At 32.2% G+C, this 14,589-nt stretch overlaps 1 protein-coding gene and 1 pseudogene across 1 annotated transcript; one reads left to right on the top strand and one right to left on the bottom strand.

Annotated features, from left to right (window-relative positions):
• The first annotated feature begins 2,867 nt into the window (after positions 1–2,867).
• On the top strand, positions 2,868–5,094 carry LOC114184467 (uncharacterized). Its single transcript, XM_085672899.1, has 4 exons — positions 2,868–3,403; positions 3,551–3,765; positions 3,869–4,606; positions 4,809–5,094. The coding sequence occupies exons 1-4, from the start codon at positions 2,971–2,973 to the stop codon at positions 4,920–4,922; spliced, it is 1,500 nt and encodes a 499-aa protein (XP_085529025.1). The 5' UTR covers positions 2,868–2,970; the 3' UTR covers positions 4,923–5,094.
• A 5,698-nt stretch (positions 5,095–10,792) lies between these two features.
• On the bottom strand, positions 10,793–13,595 carry LOC146886218 (uncharacterized; annotated as a pseudogene).
• Positions 13,596–14,589: the final 994 nt, after the last annotated feature.

Below are 14,589 nucleotides of genomic sequence, written 5' to 3'. Positions count from 1 at the left end.
TAATATGAGAGATTTGTATGACATCAAAAGTGACTCTCACATGCGGTTTCAGTATATGGAAAATTCTTTATTTCACATAATTATGTTTAAAGATGGTTGTACACCAAGGAGTTTGTCAACATTTATGTGCCGTATCAGTCATCAAGAAACAAGATCTATATTTTTAGTGAAATTGACAAAGTATCAAAGCAAAGCAAGTCACTTGGTATATGTCTTACGAATTCTTTTGATCATTTCAAGTATTATAATATCAATTTACATATAATTAAATGAAATTAATTAATGCACTAACAATAAAATTTGAATCATACAGGACTTGCCATCAAAGTTTGCCAACTTCACTCGGGACGAGAAGGTAGAATATGTGTTTCTTATAGGGCCCAAAACTATAGTCAATTGCAAAATCCTATTATCAAATAGGAATAGAAGTTCAACAAAGATAGGTCAAGGTTGGAAGTTATTTTGTGTTGAAAATGAGTTAAAAGAAGGTGATATTGTTATCTTCTAAACAAACAATGATTTTATCGAACCAAATATTGAGGTCTTTGTTAATGGTTGTTGTTGTGATTAGATTAAGCATATTTGTAAAATGTTGTTGTTCTAAATGATGTATTTCATGACTTATGTTTATTATCATTTCAATAATATCATTATCTAAGTTTAACATCTTATAGATTTATATTTTATTAAATTTTTAAAACAAATTGTTACACTTCTATAATTTATTATCAATAATAAAAAAAAAGTCAAAAAACTAGTTTAAGAGAATAACAATGTTATTAATGAGAGCTTTGAAAATCCTAAATCACTAACAGCCAAAATTCAGAATTGCAATCGAAGATGCAAAGCAAAATAAATACAACTTTCACCAAAACAAACCTTGTACAGAACACTGAATAATGTAAGAAGCATTCAAAAACAGGGATTACTAAAAGTGAGAGAAGAAAAAGAGTTTTGTATAGTTCTGAAAAGCAAAAGTAATACACACACGAAAAACCCGAAATGGGAATAGGTTGTTTGACTGAGTAAGAACAGAAACAGAAACATAGACAAGGAAAATGCATAAAATGTGATGTCGTTTCAACAACCGAGAAAAAAAATTCGAGAATAAAAATGTGCAGAAAGTTGCAGAGAAAAGGAGAAAGTTGTGGAGGATATGGAAGAGATTGATGGTTTATTGAAAACTGCCATTTATGTTGAAGATTGCTATTAGATGTAAAAAGCAAAATCTCAATTCATTTTGTGCTGTTTGAAATATTATAGTTATCATTAGATATTAGATATAATAGAAAATTGTTATCATTTTTTGTTACAAATAGGAAAAGAAAACAAATATTTATATTTATATATTTTTAGTAGTTTTAATGTGATTACATCTACAAAATTTTCAAATGTTTTCCTTTAAAATTTATTTATTATAATTATTATTATATTAGATATAAAAAATTAAAAATACATGAATGTTATTTAAAATATTATTGTTATTATTTTTTTTTCCAGCTTTTCTTGTGAATAGAATGACAGATTTAGTTACTAATATTAATTTGAAAGTGACATATGTAGTTATTAATATTAATATAAATATTAATTAAGTGGTAAAATTGTATTTAAGTGATGAATTTTAATTTCAATTTTTTCTTAAAATCAAATTATTATTTAAAGTTATCTATCATTTATAGTTGTAATTCAATAATTATTGTAATTTAGTTATTATTATTAATTTAAATTATTATTATTAGTTTAATTATTAATTAAGTGATGAAATTCTAGTTAAGTGATAAATTTTTAATTAAGTGGAAAATTTAATTTTCAAAATTTTTAGAATAAAATTATTATCTATATTATTTATACATAATAGTTATGGAGTGTGTTTAACATTTTTTTCCTTTTAATAAATTTTGAAATTTTTGATTATTGTGTTTGATTTAGGTTTAAAATTTATTTTTTTGTGACGGTTTGAGGTGTGTTATTTATAGATTATTTATAGATAAATATATTGTAATTCAATAAATATTGTAATTTATTAATTATTATTGATTTTTTAAAATTATTATTGATTTGTTCTCATTAATAATGTACAAAGTATAATATTTAAGTATTAATATTTATGTGAGAATGTACTTTTTGAATTTTTTGTTTGCATCAATAAAAGAAATGTTAAAAGCACACAAAGCTACATGTAAGAAATATGGAGTGGCACTTGTTTAATTTGAAGGTGTGGTTTAATTTTTCTTTTTAGGTGTGTTTGGATTAAAAAGATAAATTTGATGGGTAGATTTTTTTTAAGGTGTGTTTGAATTAAAATGATAGATTTAGTGGATGCATTTGAATGAATTTAAAATAAAAAGAAAATTAAAATTAAAATTGTTTGGATCAAGAAAAAGAGAAGATAGTATTAATTAAATTTAAAATTTTTAAATTTTGTGATTGATGAATTTAAATTTTTAAAATGTTGCTGATGGTTGTCATTTTATTATACATATATAGATTATAACTGCTGATAAAAAAAAAAAGTAAAGTTTTGTAATATGGACAACCGCATCTTTATATTCATCATAGAGGGAAAAAACAATTGAAAGCTACGATTGAATCATCTGTAAAACTTTTGGTTAAGTCGGTTATTGGACAAAATACTGACAAAATATGCGTGTTAGAAGTAAAATATGATAATGAGTTATTCTTGTAACCATACAATAATAAAGCACCTGTCACTTCATAACCCATGGTATTAATTTTCAGTACGAAAAGGAATGGACACAGTTCAAAATAAATGACCATCTTAGACCGGTTTTAGATATAGTAGTAATAATAATAATAATAATTATATTGCCCTTCCTCTTGTTTCTCTTCTTTACGATTAATGAACATTTCAAATTGTCTTTACCTTTCCTACCTTCTGTCTGAAAACAAAGGGAGATTTATATTTTCAAGCGATTTACAACAAAAGGTATAGATAATTGGTAGATTACAATGGCCACTGCTGTTGGATCTGAGAAACTTATTACCTTGAAGCTCACAGTATTCAGAGAAGAAAGAAAAGTTATCTTTGCCGAAGCAGGAAAGGACTTTGTGGATGTTCTGTGCAGCTTCTTAACAATGCCTTTAGGAACCATCGCAAGACTTGTACGCAAGGGGTGTAAGTCGCAGCCACCTGAAATTGCATCACTCATTTCGCTCTATCAAAGTGTGGAGAATCTCGACAAAGGGTGTTTTCCCACAGATACGTGTAAGGAAATGCTACTGCGTCCGAGAAACTCAGTGGAAGCTTATTGCAGGAGTTTGAAGATAAACATTGACGACACAGAACCCACTCGGTATTTTGTATGTGAAAACTTGATCAGTTGTAGACACCAAAGCCCTGTCTTGATAAGCACCTTCAGAAATAAAAGATGCAGATGTGGGGGTTGTTAGGAATTCAAGTGGAAGTCTAAGTCTCATATTGGTTAAAAATGAGAAAGTAGAGCACTATATAAAAATAAAGATCCACAAATTCATTGTCTTAAGGTTTTGGATTGAGAGTAGTGTTGGTATTTTATGTGATTAAACTCAGGTCTCATTAAACAGTGTTTACTAGCAAATCCTATTTCTACTGAAACATCTGACTCTTTCGATGGTTTTGTTCTGAGTAATTCCAGTTTCATGATCACGGACGATCTGAGAGTTTTTCCAAACTCAATGAATACAACTGTTAATGTGCTACAGAATAGTGGAATAAGAAACGTGTCTTTTGTAAGCGAAATGACAGTGAATATAACTAAGAATCAGGTTTTTGTACTTGCATTTCATATTAGTTTCTTAAGATTGTTTATTGAACGACTGTTTAAGGTTGGTATGATTATGATTATGTATCGATTTTTGCTTTTTACAGGTAGTGGATCTGTTGAGACTTAGTTTGTGCTCAAAGACAGTTTTGACAGATTTGTTCTTAGAAAAACTTCCCGGTGAGAGATTACTGAAAAGGAAAAGAATCGTTCTCTCTGATTTTCAAGCAAGAGATAGTGGTAAAATCACAGTGAAGATAATGCAGAGAAAATCTAATAGAAAGATAGTGTTTGCCGAAGGAAACGAGGATTTTGCGGATTTTCTTTTCAGTTTGCTGACTATACCTTTAGGAGGTGCGGTACATTTGACGAAAGGATTTTGTTATTTTGGTAGTGTTGATGGATTGTACAGGAGTGTTGTTGATCTGGATGACAAATATTGGATCACAAAGGAAGTGAAAAATAAGGTTGTTGCTCCTGTTCTTGCCGCACAGTTCAAAAGGGGTAATTTGCTACCGCTAATGTGCGACGTTGTCCCCAATTATTTTTGTTACGTTAACATCGAAGATCACTTTACTGAAAGAATTAAAGTCTGCTATTTAACTTCCACCCGTAAGAAAGTGAACCCCTTGGTAGAAAGTTGTGTGGCTTCGGTGTTTGTGGATCCCTTGTCTGATTCAAGTAACAACGTTAAAGGATATGCCAAAGGACCGACCATGTATATGGCAACAGATGATTTGGTTGTGACTCCTTCCTCCTCCTTTTCTGTTATGTCTTTGCTGAACAGTATGGACATCCCCGTTCATGACTTAAAAGAGAAAGTAGTTAGCATAGGCAAAGAGGAGGTAAGAATAGTAAAATAAAAAATTATGATATATATATATATATATAATATATATATAATTTTTTTTCCTAGCCAATTCTTTGTTTAGTTTCTATCTAAAATTGCTTTTCATCCGGTCCTTGAAATATTATTTTTTGTATATAATTTTTTTTTATATATTAAACCTTGTAAAGACACTTATTAACATTATGGTCTTGTTGCAGGTTGTGCGCACCCTACAAGCTTTGTGCACTACATCAGCCCTATCAACATTAAGTCTGAGCCACTTAACCAAAGTGAAGGAAGAGTGCTTAACAAAAGTGAAGGAGGAGTGCTGAGTTAACAATGACATTCTCCAGAGTTTACCACACATTTTGTGAGAAAAAGCTTTATTTGGAATTAACTATATTTTCTCTTAGAAATAGTCCTATTATTTCGTTTTTTTTTTCATTTTCCGCAATTCTATGTTTACATTTAAAATGTTTTGTTGTCATTAAAATGATTTTGGACTTTTCCAGCAATTTTGATGCCTTCTTATAATGGAGGATGTCTTCTTTACATGTGTTACTTTTACTTGCTCTGTCAAGATATTAATATTAAGATTAAATGTTGTCGAGATTTTTGAGATATATTTAATGTGTCAAGAGATTTTTTTTTATTTATTCATTTTGGAAAAATAATTTAAATTAATTTATGTATCTGAAAAAAGAAATTTCATTTTTTTACTTCGCTGTATTGATTTAGCAATTTTAAATTTGTACCCATATGAATCCGACTTGGTTTAAGGTCATTTTCGAAAATTATTTTTATCCGTATGTATAGTATTGTTGGTGAACCATTTAAACTGAGTTCCGGAGCTAGTCTCACAGAAAATGTACGTTGTTTTTCAAATTAATTTGGAAAACTGTTCTTTGATATCATGAAAGACAAGTTTATGTATTTTGTAAAATGATTCATCAAACTTGGATTTCTTTTAATATATTTCGTAGCTTTTTAATTAATTATAAGCATAGTTTAAATGTTTTGACAAGAAAAAGAGGGAGCATTTCTAATAACTTATGTCAATTAATTGGGTTGATAAATGAATACCGAATATTAATTCATGGAATTTCATTTAATTTCCTTTTATTAATTATGTATTCCCTTTGTAAAATTAAAAAAAATTGAAGGTGACGAATTTCTTGTAATTGTTTTGAATGTGACTAAAAAAACATTTAAGAGAACATTCAATGAGAGTTAGAGATTATCCTAAGGGGTCGGTATACCAATATAATTTTAAAACAGTTTCTTTTAAAGAAACTAGCATCTGACACGGGTCTTTGTTTTTTTTTTTTCTAATTGTATGTTAAATTTTTGAAGTATTTATTATATTTAAAAAAAAGTGTTAAATACATAATATAAAAATAATAATTTATTTGTTAAATACAATAATAATAGTAATATTTTAATTTATTGTAGTTATTTATTGTTTTTTATTTTTTATATAGTTTTTTATACCAAATTAATATTATACGAAATATAATAATAATAGTAATAATTTGTTTTATTTTTTAAATACATTTACATACATTTATTGTTTGACGTGAATATATTTATTGTTTTTAGATAAATGTAAAATAGGAATGTGTGTAGATATTACAATATGTCTTTTCAGCATTGCGAAATATATTTGATTTGTGACGTTTGCTTTTTCATTTGTAGATTTTTCGTGTATATCAGTTTCTTCGTCATCATTTTTAATAGAAGTGTTTTCTATTCTACCATGTTCTTTCTATTCTTGAAATATTTGCTGGTTTATTGGTCTTTTATCAATGTTTGTAAGTGTTCTGGAATACTTATTAAAATTAAAATAATTAAAAGTTATGAATTACTGTAGGAATGTCCTTTTTGGTTATTTTGGTTATTGATTTTAAGATTAATTTTTATAAGTTTATTAAAATATTTTATTTATTATAATGCTTTAGTAAAATTTATTTTGTTATACGGAGATCTATTATCTCAAACATAACAATGTCCTGTAATTTAAAATGATCCCTTATCTTTAGGGGTGGGCATGGATTAGATTTTTAATGATCCAATCCACATCTATTTTAGATCCAAATAATTAGATTAGATTTTTGAACCAAATCCATATTTTTAGTAAAAGTAGTTTGGATTTTTTTCAAATCCAGATCCAAATATTTGGATCAATATTTAAATCCAATCCAAATATTTGGATCAAGTTCAAAATCCAGAATCCATTTTTTATAAAAGAAATTTAAATTGAATTTTTTAAAACTTGTGTCATTAAGGCCCGGATGGGCCCGACGACCCGGACGGGCTAGACGACCCAGACAGGCCCGTTCGGGTCGTCAGGCCCGTTCAGATCGTCGGGCCCGTCTGGGTCGTAATGCTCTTCTGGGTCGACGCGCCCGTTCGTTTCGTCGTGCCATCCGGGTCGTAAGGCCCGTGTAGGTCGTCAGGCTCATCCGGGTCGTCAGGGTCGTCAGGCCCGTCCGGGTCGTCAGGCCCTTCTGGGTCATCTAAGTCATCAGGTCCGTCCGGATCGTTGAGCCCATCTGAGTCGTCCGGCCCGTTCCTATCGTTGTGTCCATCCAAGTCGTAAGGCCCGTGTAGGTCGTAACACCCGTCCGGATCGTCGGGCCCGTCTGGGTCGCCGGGCCCATCTAGGTCGTCCGCTCCATTCGAGTCTTTGGGCCCATTCGGTTCATCGGGCCCATTCGGTTCGTCAGGCCCGTACGGGTCGTCGGGTCCATAAGGGTCTTTGGGCCTGCTTGACCCGTTTGGGTCTTTGGGCTGCTTGACTTGTTTTCGTCATTGGTCCTGCCTGGTCCGTTCAGGTCTTCGGGTCTGCGTGACCCTTTCGGGTCTTTGGCCTGACCCGTTCGGGTCTTTGGGCGTCCCTGACCCGTTTGGTTCTTCAAGCCCGCTTGACCCATTCAGGTCATCGGGCTTGCTTGGCCCGTTCGGGTCTTCGAGCCCGCTTGGCCCGTTTGGATCTTCGAACCTGCCTGGCCCGTTCAGGTCTTCGGGCCCACCTGGCTCATCAGGTCATTGGGTCCGCTTAGCCCGTTCATATCTTTAGGCTCGCCGAACCTCTTATGATCGTCGGGCCTGCCCGATTCGTATAGGTCATCGAGCAAGGCTCATCCAAGTCTGAATTTAGCATAGTCCATCTCAACCTTTAATCTAACCCAACTAAAAATTTAAATTGAAAATTTGGGTTGGATTTTTTGGATTATCCACATTTAAAAATCTTGATTTATAAAATGGATATCCAACCATAAAATATATAAAATGTAGATTAGATTGAAATCTAGATCCATTAAATGGATTTTAAATGGATTGGATTTTTAATAAAATGGATTATAAATGGATTGGATTGGAGCAAAAGTGGATTGGATCAAGAAAATTAGATTTTTTGCCCACCCCTACTTATCTTAAACGTACTAATTGATTAATATAATTTTTACACAATATTATATATGATACGGTAACAATGTCCTGTCCTGTAGTTAGTATTTTATTTATGTGATAATATAATTTTGGCACTTGTAAGTATTAATTTATCAGTATGGTATTTTCGGTGGATTTAGTTGTAGATCGAATATAGTGAATTGAATTTATAAAGGGTTAAATATGTTTTTGGTTCCTCAAGTTTCAGTGAAATTTGAAATTAGTTCGTCTTCAAAAGTTTTGACCAATTTAGTCTTTTATCTTTAAAAATGCGTAAATTTAGTCCTTTTAACTGAATTTTGTTAAGTTTATCTAACGTTTCAAGCACATTTTATGATAGTATTTGAATTGTTTACACTGTTTGACACATTTTATTTTCAATGTTAACTCAAATATTATCATAAAATATGATTAAAATGTCAAAGAAACTTAACAAAATTTGGTAAGAATGATTAAATTCACGCATTTCTAAAGATGAAAGGCTAAATTGGTATAAAGTTTTGAAGAGGAACTAATTCCAAAATTCACTGAAACTTAAAGGACCAAAAACATATTTAACCCATTTATAAATGAGTAGATTGTCTCCATTGAATAGAAAAACCAAATGTGAGTGTTGAGTTCATAACTACATTATTTATTATTATTTTGTGGGTTGGTTGACGGTTGATATTGCTTTAAATGATAAGGCAGTTTTCTTCTCCTAGAAGTATATTATAGAATTTGTAACATAATGTTATCAATGAATGGAGAATAAAAAAGAAGATTGATGGTATGTTTTTTGTGAGTTTTGATATTTTGTATTTGCATTTCGATTTGTGTTATTTTGTAACCTCTTTCAGTTACGATTTTACAATCAATTATCCTTGAATTTTTTCGGTTTTTATGGTTCATTTGAATATTTAGTCCTCAGGTATGGTTTTTCAAATCTTCCTTTGTATATCTGTTTAGTTCAGTCTAATTTGTATAATGTTATATACCAGACTGGTTTCATTAGCTTGTCGAAAAGCTAATTTAGATAGCTTAAACATTTTATTAGGTTGATGGTAATTAATTTAATTTTATACGAATTAGATATATAAACCGCAAATATTATATAATCATCATAATTTAGATATCAAAGTTAACACATTTTTAATTTGTTATACATTTTGGAATATTTCTCTGAATACAACATTTGTTGTACAACTCTGTGGTTTTTTGTCATTATCATAGATTAAGATCTTTAATCCTAATTTACTCTAAATTCTAGAAACAACAACATACAACTGACCATGGCTAAATACTGGTTTTGGCAAGTATAATCCAACATAAGATAAAGATTGGCCCTATGACTTGTTTATAGTCATAACATAAGATAACATAATAGGAAATTGTCTTCTGATCAACTTTAATGGCCATGGAGATTGAGATGGGGACATAGACATACGTGGGATGTAAACCTCATTTCTCTCTTTGTTTCCAGTAATATTCCTTGCTCATATTACATGTTTTGCCAATCTTGTAATAATTAATTTGCTTCCATTACAGAGGCCTTCTACTTGATCCAAATTTCTTAGAAGCATTATAGGTGCTCGTATTTTCAGTTTGATTTTATGACTGGGTATTCCAGACGTTGTCAATGAATTTAGGAATTCTGGAGTAATGACGTCGTAGTCATCATTCACTGGATTGTCGCATCTATCAATTGAATCTGCACTTAGATATTCTTTCTCTTCTCCTGCATAGTATTATTAATAATCGTCATTAGACATATAATACAAACATAATATATATGAACTGTGTAAATATATATAGATATGTACCAGGAATTAAGAATAATATGTGTTCATTGATTTCTTCAACAGTTTCTATTCGACTCGCCAATATTGCTCTACTCTTCAAGAAATTAGCATTGCTATAGTTCTGTAATAGATAAGGATATGTGCTTGATACTATTGCTTTGATTGGATCATTAAAATCTGAAATCAGAAATTCTGGTGGTGTTTCAATATCCACTACTCCATCATTTGGTTCACATAATAAACCATCACCAAGTTTAACTATCCAATCTTAGAACTATTGAATTTCTGAAGCTGTACTTGTTTCTAAACCTGTTTGTAGTAGTCTCATGTTCTTGGTTAGTGTCATAACTTGACAATGTTCCCAAAGGTATGATGCATTGATTGTTGCATTTACAATGTCTGACCGAGTCCCTCTAGGAATGACAAGTAGTATATGTCTAAAATCACCTTTAAACACTACAACTTTACCTCCAAAGACTGAATTCGATTTTTTGTGGTGTTTCATTACATCATTAAGAGTTTTGTCTAATGCCTCAAAACATAATTTGTATGCCATTGGTGCTTCATCCCAAATAATAAGATCAACTACTTTCAATAATTTCGCTGCTTTAGATCCTTGCTCTATGTTGCAAATTGAGTTATCTATGGTTGGGATTGGAATTCTGAATTTAGAATGTGTTGTTCTTCCTCCTGATAACAAAAGAGATGCTATACCACTCGATGCCACTATTAATACAATTATCCCTTGGAACGTAATGTTGAAGATAAAGTACTCCACATGAAAGTTTTTCCAGTTCCTCCATATCCATACAAAAAGAACATTCCTCATATATTGTTAACAACAGTTTGGTTGACTTTTTCAAAAATTTTCCTTTATTCATCTGTTAAATTTTAATCCTCTCATTAAATGCTCATAAATCAATAATGACTATATAATTTGTACAATTTTAGTATAGCAAGTTAGGTAAGAATTATTTACCTCTCATGGAAGTGTAATATTTTTGAAATAGGTTATGTTCATCTACAACATTATAATCCACTTCAGAGTATATTAACATGTTTCCATAATAGCTGTAACAAAACCATCAGGATAAGGCATAAATGGAAATTGTGTTAGGCTTCTTCTATTTCTTTGTAACATCTCTTCTAGTTGCAGTAATGTTAAGTTCTTCAAGATGTCATTGCTTAATTGTTGTTCTGCATGCATACAAATATAGCTAGTCAAATGTTTATGTTAAAATATTAGTTAAGATTTTAAAGCGGCCAAATAAAATTTACAGTACCTGGATTTGAAGCTTTTATTCATTCCATATATAGTATGCCGTCAGACAACCATTGCCAAGTTTTTTCCCATAGTTGGTGTGGTTGGTTAACACTGTTAGATAATAGCATTGTAACAAAGTTTTCTTAGGTAGTGTCCAGAACCGCAATCATTTTCTTCTTTGATGGCTTCTACATATTCATTATCATTTGCTAAAAATCTGGATGCCTCATAGGCTTCTCTAAATGTAGGATACAATATATTGTCTACAGTACTGATTTGTTCGTAAGATAGTGACCCCTTTACTACTGTTAGCATTCTTCTTAGATAGAAAAGTTCTCCTGTACTGGACGACACCTGAATTAGTCTTTCAATTGTGTTTCCCATTTTCCTTGGTTTCCAACATCTATCTTTCTTTACATATACAAACTTTGATACCATCTGTGCATATGTTAAGCTTTTAGCATCTTCGTAGTTTTTGTCACATTCCATCCAACTTGTGAACATGGACTCTGCAATAGTTGGCTTTCTAATGATATCATCAATATAAACATCATCTTTGAAGTACACTGCTTGTTGTCCAGGAAGATGGAAAAATAATCTTTCTACAATGGGTTTCTTCCGTGAATCGAAAATGAAAAGATCCTCTAACATGCTTCACATAACGATATATATCTGTAATCAAGGTACTGTTTGATTTCATCTGATGGTTGATGTATAACACCAAATTCATTGCTATTATTAACTATAGCAACTGTTATCCTGTCATAACCTTTGTTGATGTATTTAAATAAGTACTTGATTGAAGTACTTCTGTTGCATCATTCAACATTGATATGAGCTTGATATTTAAGTAATAACTTTGGGTTATACAGAACCAAAAAACGGTTATCTATTGAAACATGATTCTTTACAACACATATTCCATTGTCTCTTCGACGATAGTGTGGGAAACCATCTTTTGAAATAGTTGTAATGCTTTGAAATGTTTTTGGGTAGAAGCGTGAGTATTTACCATTCTTCATGCAAGGAAGGGATTTGTTGACTACTCCACAAGGTCCATGAATCATATGTTCATTAACACATTGATGTAGCTTTAGATTTTGTAGTGGACATGGAATTTCAGCTGAAATTGCTCTATCAATGTCATCTATAGTTGGGTATTTGCTATTTTGGTGCAAAAACAGTAGTAGATGTGCATGTGTGATAATGTATATTTTTACCATTATCTAGGCTATCTTTTGCTAACAAAACCAACTCCTCTTGAGCTTTTTACCCACTTAATCCTCACTTTTACTTTGCTTTTGTGAATAAATACAATACGGGTTACATAGATATAATTATACCACTAATCCCCACTTTTGTGACCAATTTAACGATAGGAAGCTTTTGTCTCAACCCAAAGAAGTTGTCAACCAAAGAAGAAAGAAGAAAAAAAAAGCCAAAATTGAAGATATGAACATAGCAGTTCAAGGCTGAGCGCCATTCTTCTCACATTTTTGGGCGCTGAGCGCCAGAAGCCAGCGCTGAGCGTTGATTGGCTCGCAATTTTTGGACGCTGAGTGGTGCGAGGATGACGCTGAGCGGCACCTGAGCTAATGTTGCAAAATTAAACCTATTTCTTCTAGATTCTCGAGGGGAAACGATCTTTGGCAGTGGGATGCGTAAGCAAACTCGTTTTGGAGAGCTTGGAGGTGTGCTAGGGCTTGTGGGCACGACTCCTTCTTCCTCCTTGTATCTCTTTCTCTTCCATTTCTTCCATTTGCAAGCTTGAGCTCTCCATGACAATGGAGAGCTAAACCCATTTTTGTTGGGGTTAGATGTAACCACTGCACTCTTATGTAATTGCAATGCTTTGAATATATAAATGCCTCTTTCATTGAATGCTAGTCTTCTTGTTTCTTCACTTAATGCTTGCATTGATTTACCCATCCATTGAATGATTTTTGGTTCATTGGGTGTGGAAATATCTTTTGAAACCTTGATTTGGAACAAGAAAACTCAATGGAGCTTATACTTAGGAACAAGGCTTGACCCATTGGTTGTATTAAACCTTAGTGCATAAAGCAAATTTGGTTATTAAGAGTTTAAGGAATTGACTCTTAATAAGGAAATTTAGGCTTAATCCATTAAGGAATTAGGGTTTGAGTAAAATTGTGGGTTGGCATTGGCATATTAATTTAGAGGGTGTAAAATTGTAGTTGCATGAGAGCATAGTTTGTGAATTCTAACCCCGACAATATCCGTTCATATCATTTCTAATCTTTTCCATTCACTAAGTGCCTCTAACTTCCAAAGTTCAATTTTAATCATTTATGCAAAATTTAATTTCATACATGAAACTCAAAATATGGATTCATTCTTTAGTTTAAATTAGTCGCTAATTACCCAAATATTTAGTATACATGAGTCTCTTGGGAAACGATATCCTGGTCTTACCGGTTACTACTTGCTCGACCTGGTACACTTGCCGGAGTCTTAACAAGTTTTTGACGTTGTTGCCGAAGAGCCATGTCTAATACTTGACTATTGTGTGATTTTTTGACTTATTTAGACTTAATTCTTTTTTTAATGTTTACTATTTTTTTTAGCTTTATACACACATTATTTGGGCTAACTTGTAGTTCGAGCTTGTCTTTTTTATTGCTCTCTAGTGTATGCAGGGTAGGATCTGTACAAGGAGGACTGTGTCTTTAGAACCACTCCTTGCTGATCTTGAGATAGAGAAAACTGCCCGTAGAAACAATAGTGCCATAAGGAGACGACGAGCTCAAGCACAACAAGTTGCCCTTTACTCTCCTGCTTTAGAAACTCTTCCGTCAACTCCTCAGAATCTTGATTCATTTCCAGAGGAAGAAATGGCTGAAAATCCTCATGGTGATGGTAGAGATCGTGAAAGACGCACTTTGGAAGATTATGCAGCGTTCACAAGCCCTATCAACTTTAATGGTATTGCTTGGCCGACCGTCAATGCCACCAATATGGAGATGAAGGCAACTCTCATTCACTTGGTCCAGAGTAATCAATTCAATGGATTAACTCATGAAAATCCATACACTCATCTATCAACTTTCTTGGAGATATGCAACACGGTGAAGATCCATCAAGTAGTAGATGAGGCCATCCACCTAAGTCTATTCCCTTTCTCATTGGCGGGAAATGCTAAAGCTTGCCTAAAACGCTTCCCACAGAATAACTTAAATGACTGGGATGATGTGGTGGCCAAATTCTTGAACAAATACTTCCCCCAGTCCAAAGTCAACAAGGGAAAGCAAGAGATATTCGCATTCCAACAAGATGTTGATGAGTCCTTGGGTCAAGCATGGGATAGATTTAAAGGACTGCTAAGGAAAACTCTCGTTCATGGGTTCGATCAACGTACACAAATTACATTTTTCTTGGCAGGACTTAGATCCCAAACAAAGCTTATGTTGGATGCTTCAGCTGGAGGAAATATCAAGTGGAAGACACCGGAGGAAGGCTACGAGTTGGTAGAGAACATGGCAG

This window comes from Vigna unguiculata, chromosome 5, assembly GCF_037176805.1.
Source record: "Vigna unguiculata cultivar grain cowpea cultivar isolate G323 ecotype 2 chromosome 5, ASM3717680v1, whole genome shotgun sequence".
Classification (NCBI taxonomy): Eukaryota; Viridiplantae; Streptophyta; class Magnoliopsida; order Fabales; family Fabaceae; genus Vigna; species Vigna unguiculata.
The sequence above is the reverse complement of the archived record's forward strand: the minus strand, read 5'-3'. Positions and strand labels throughout refer to the sequence as shown.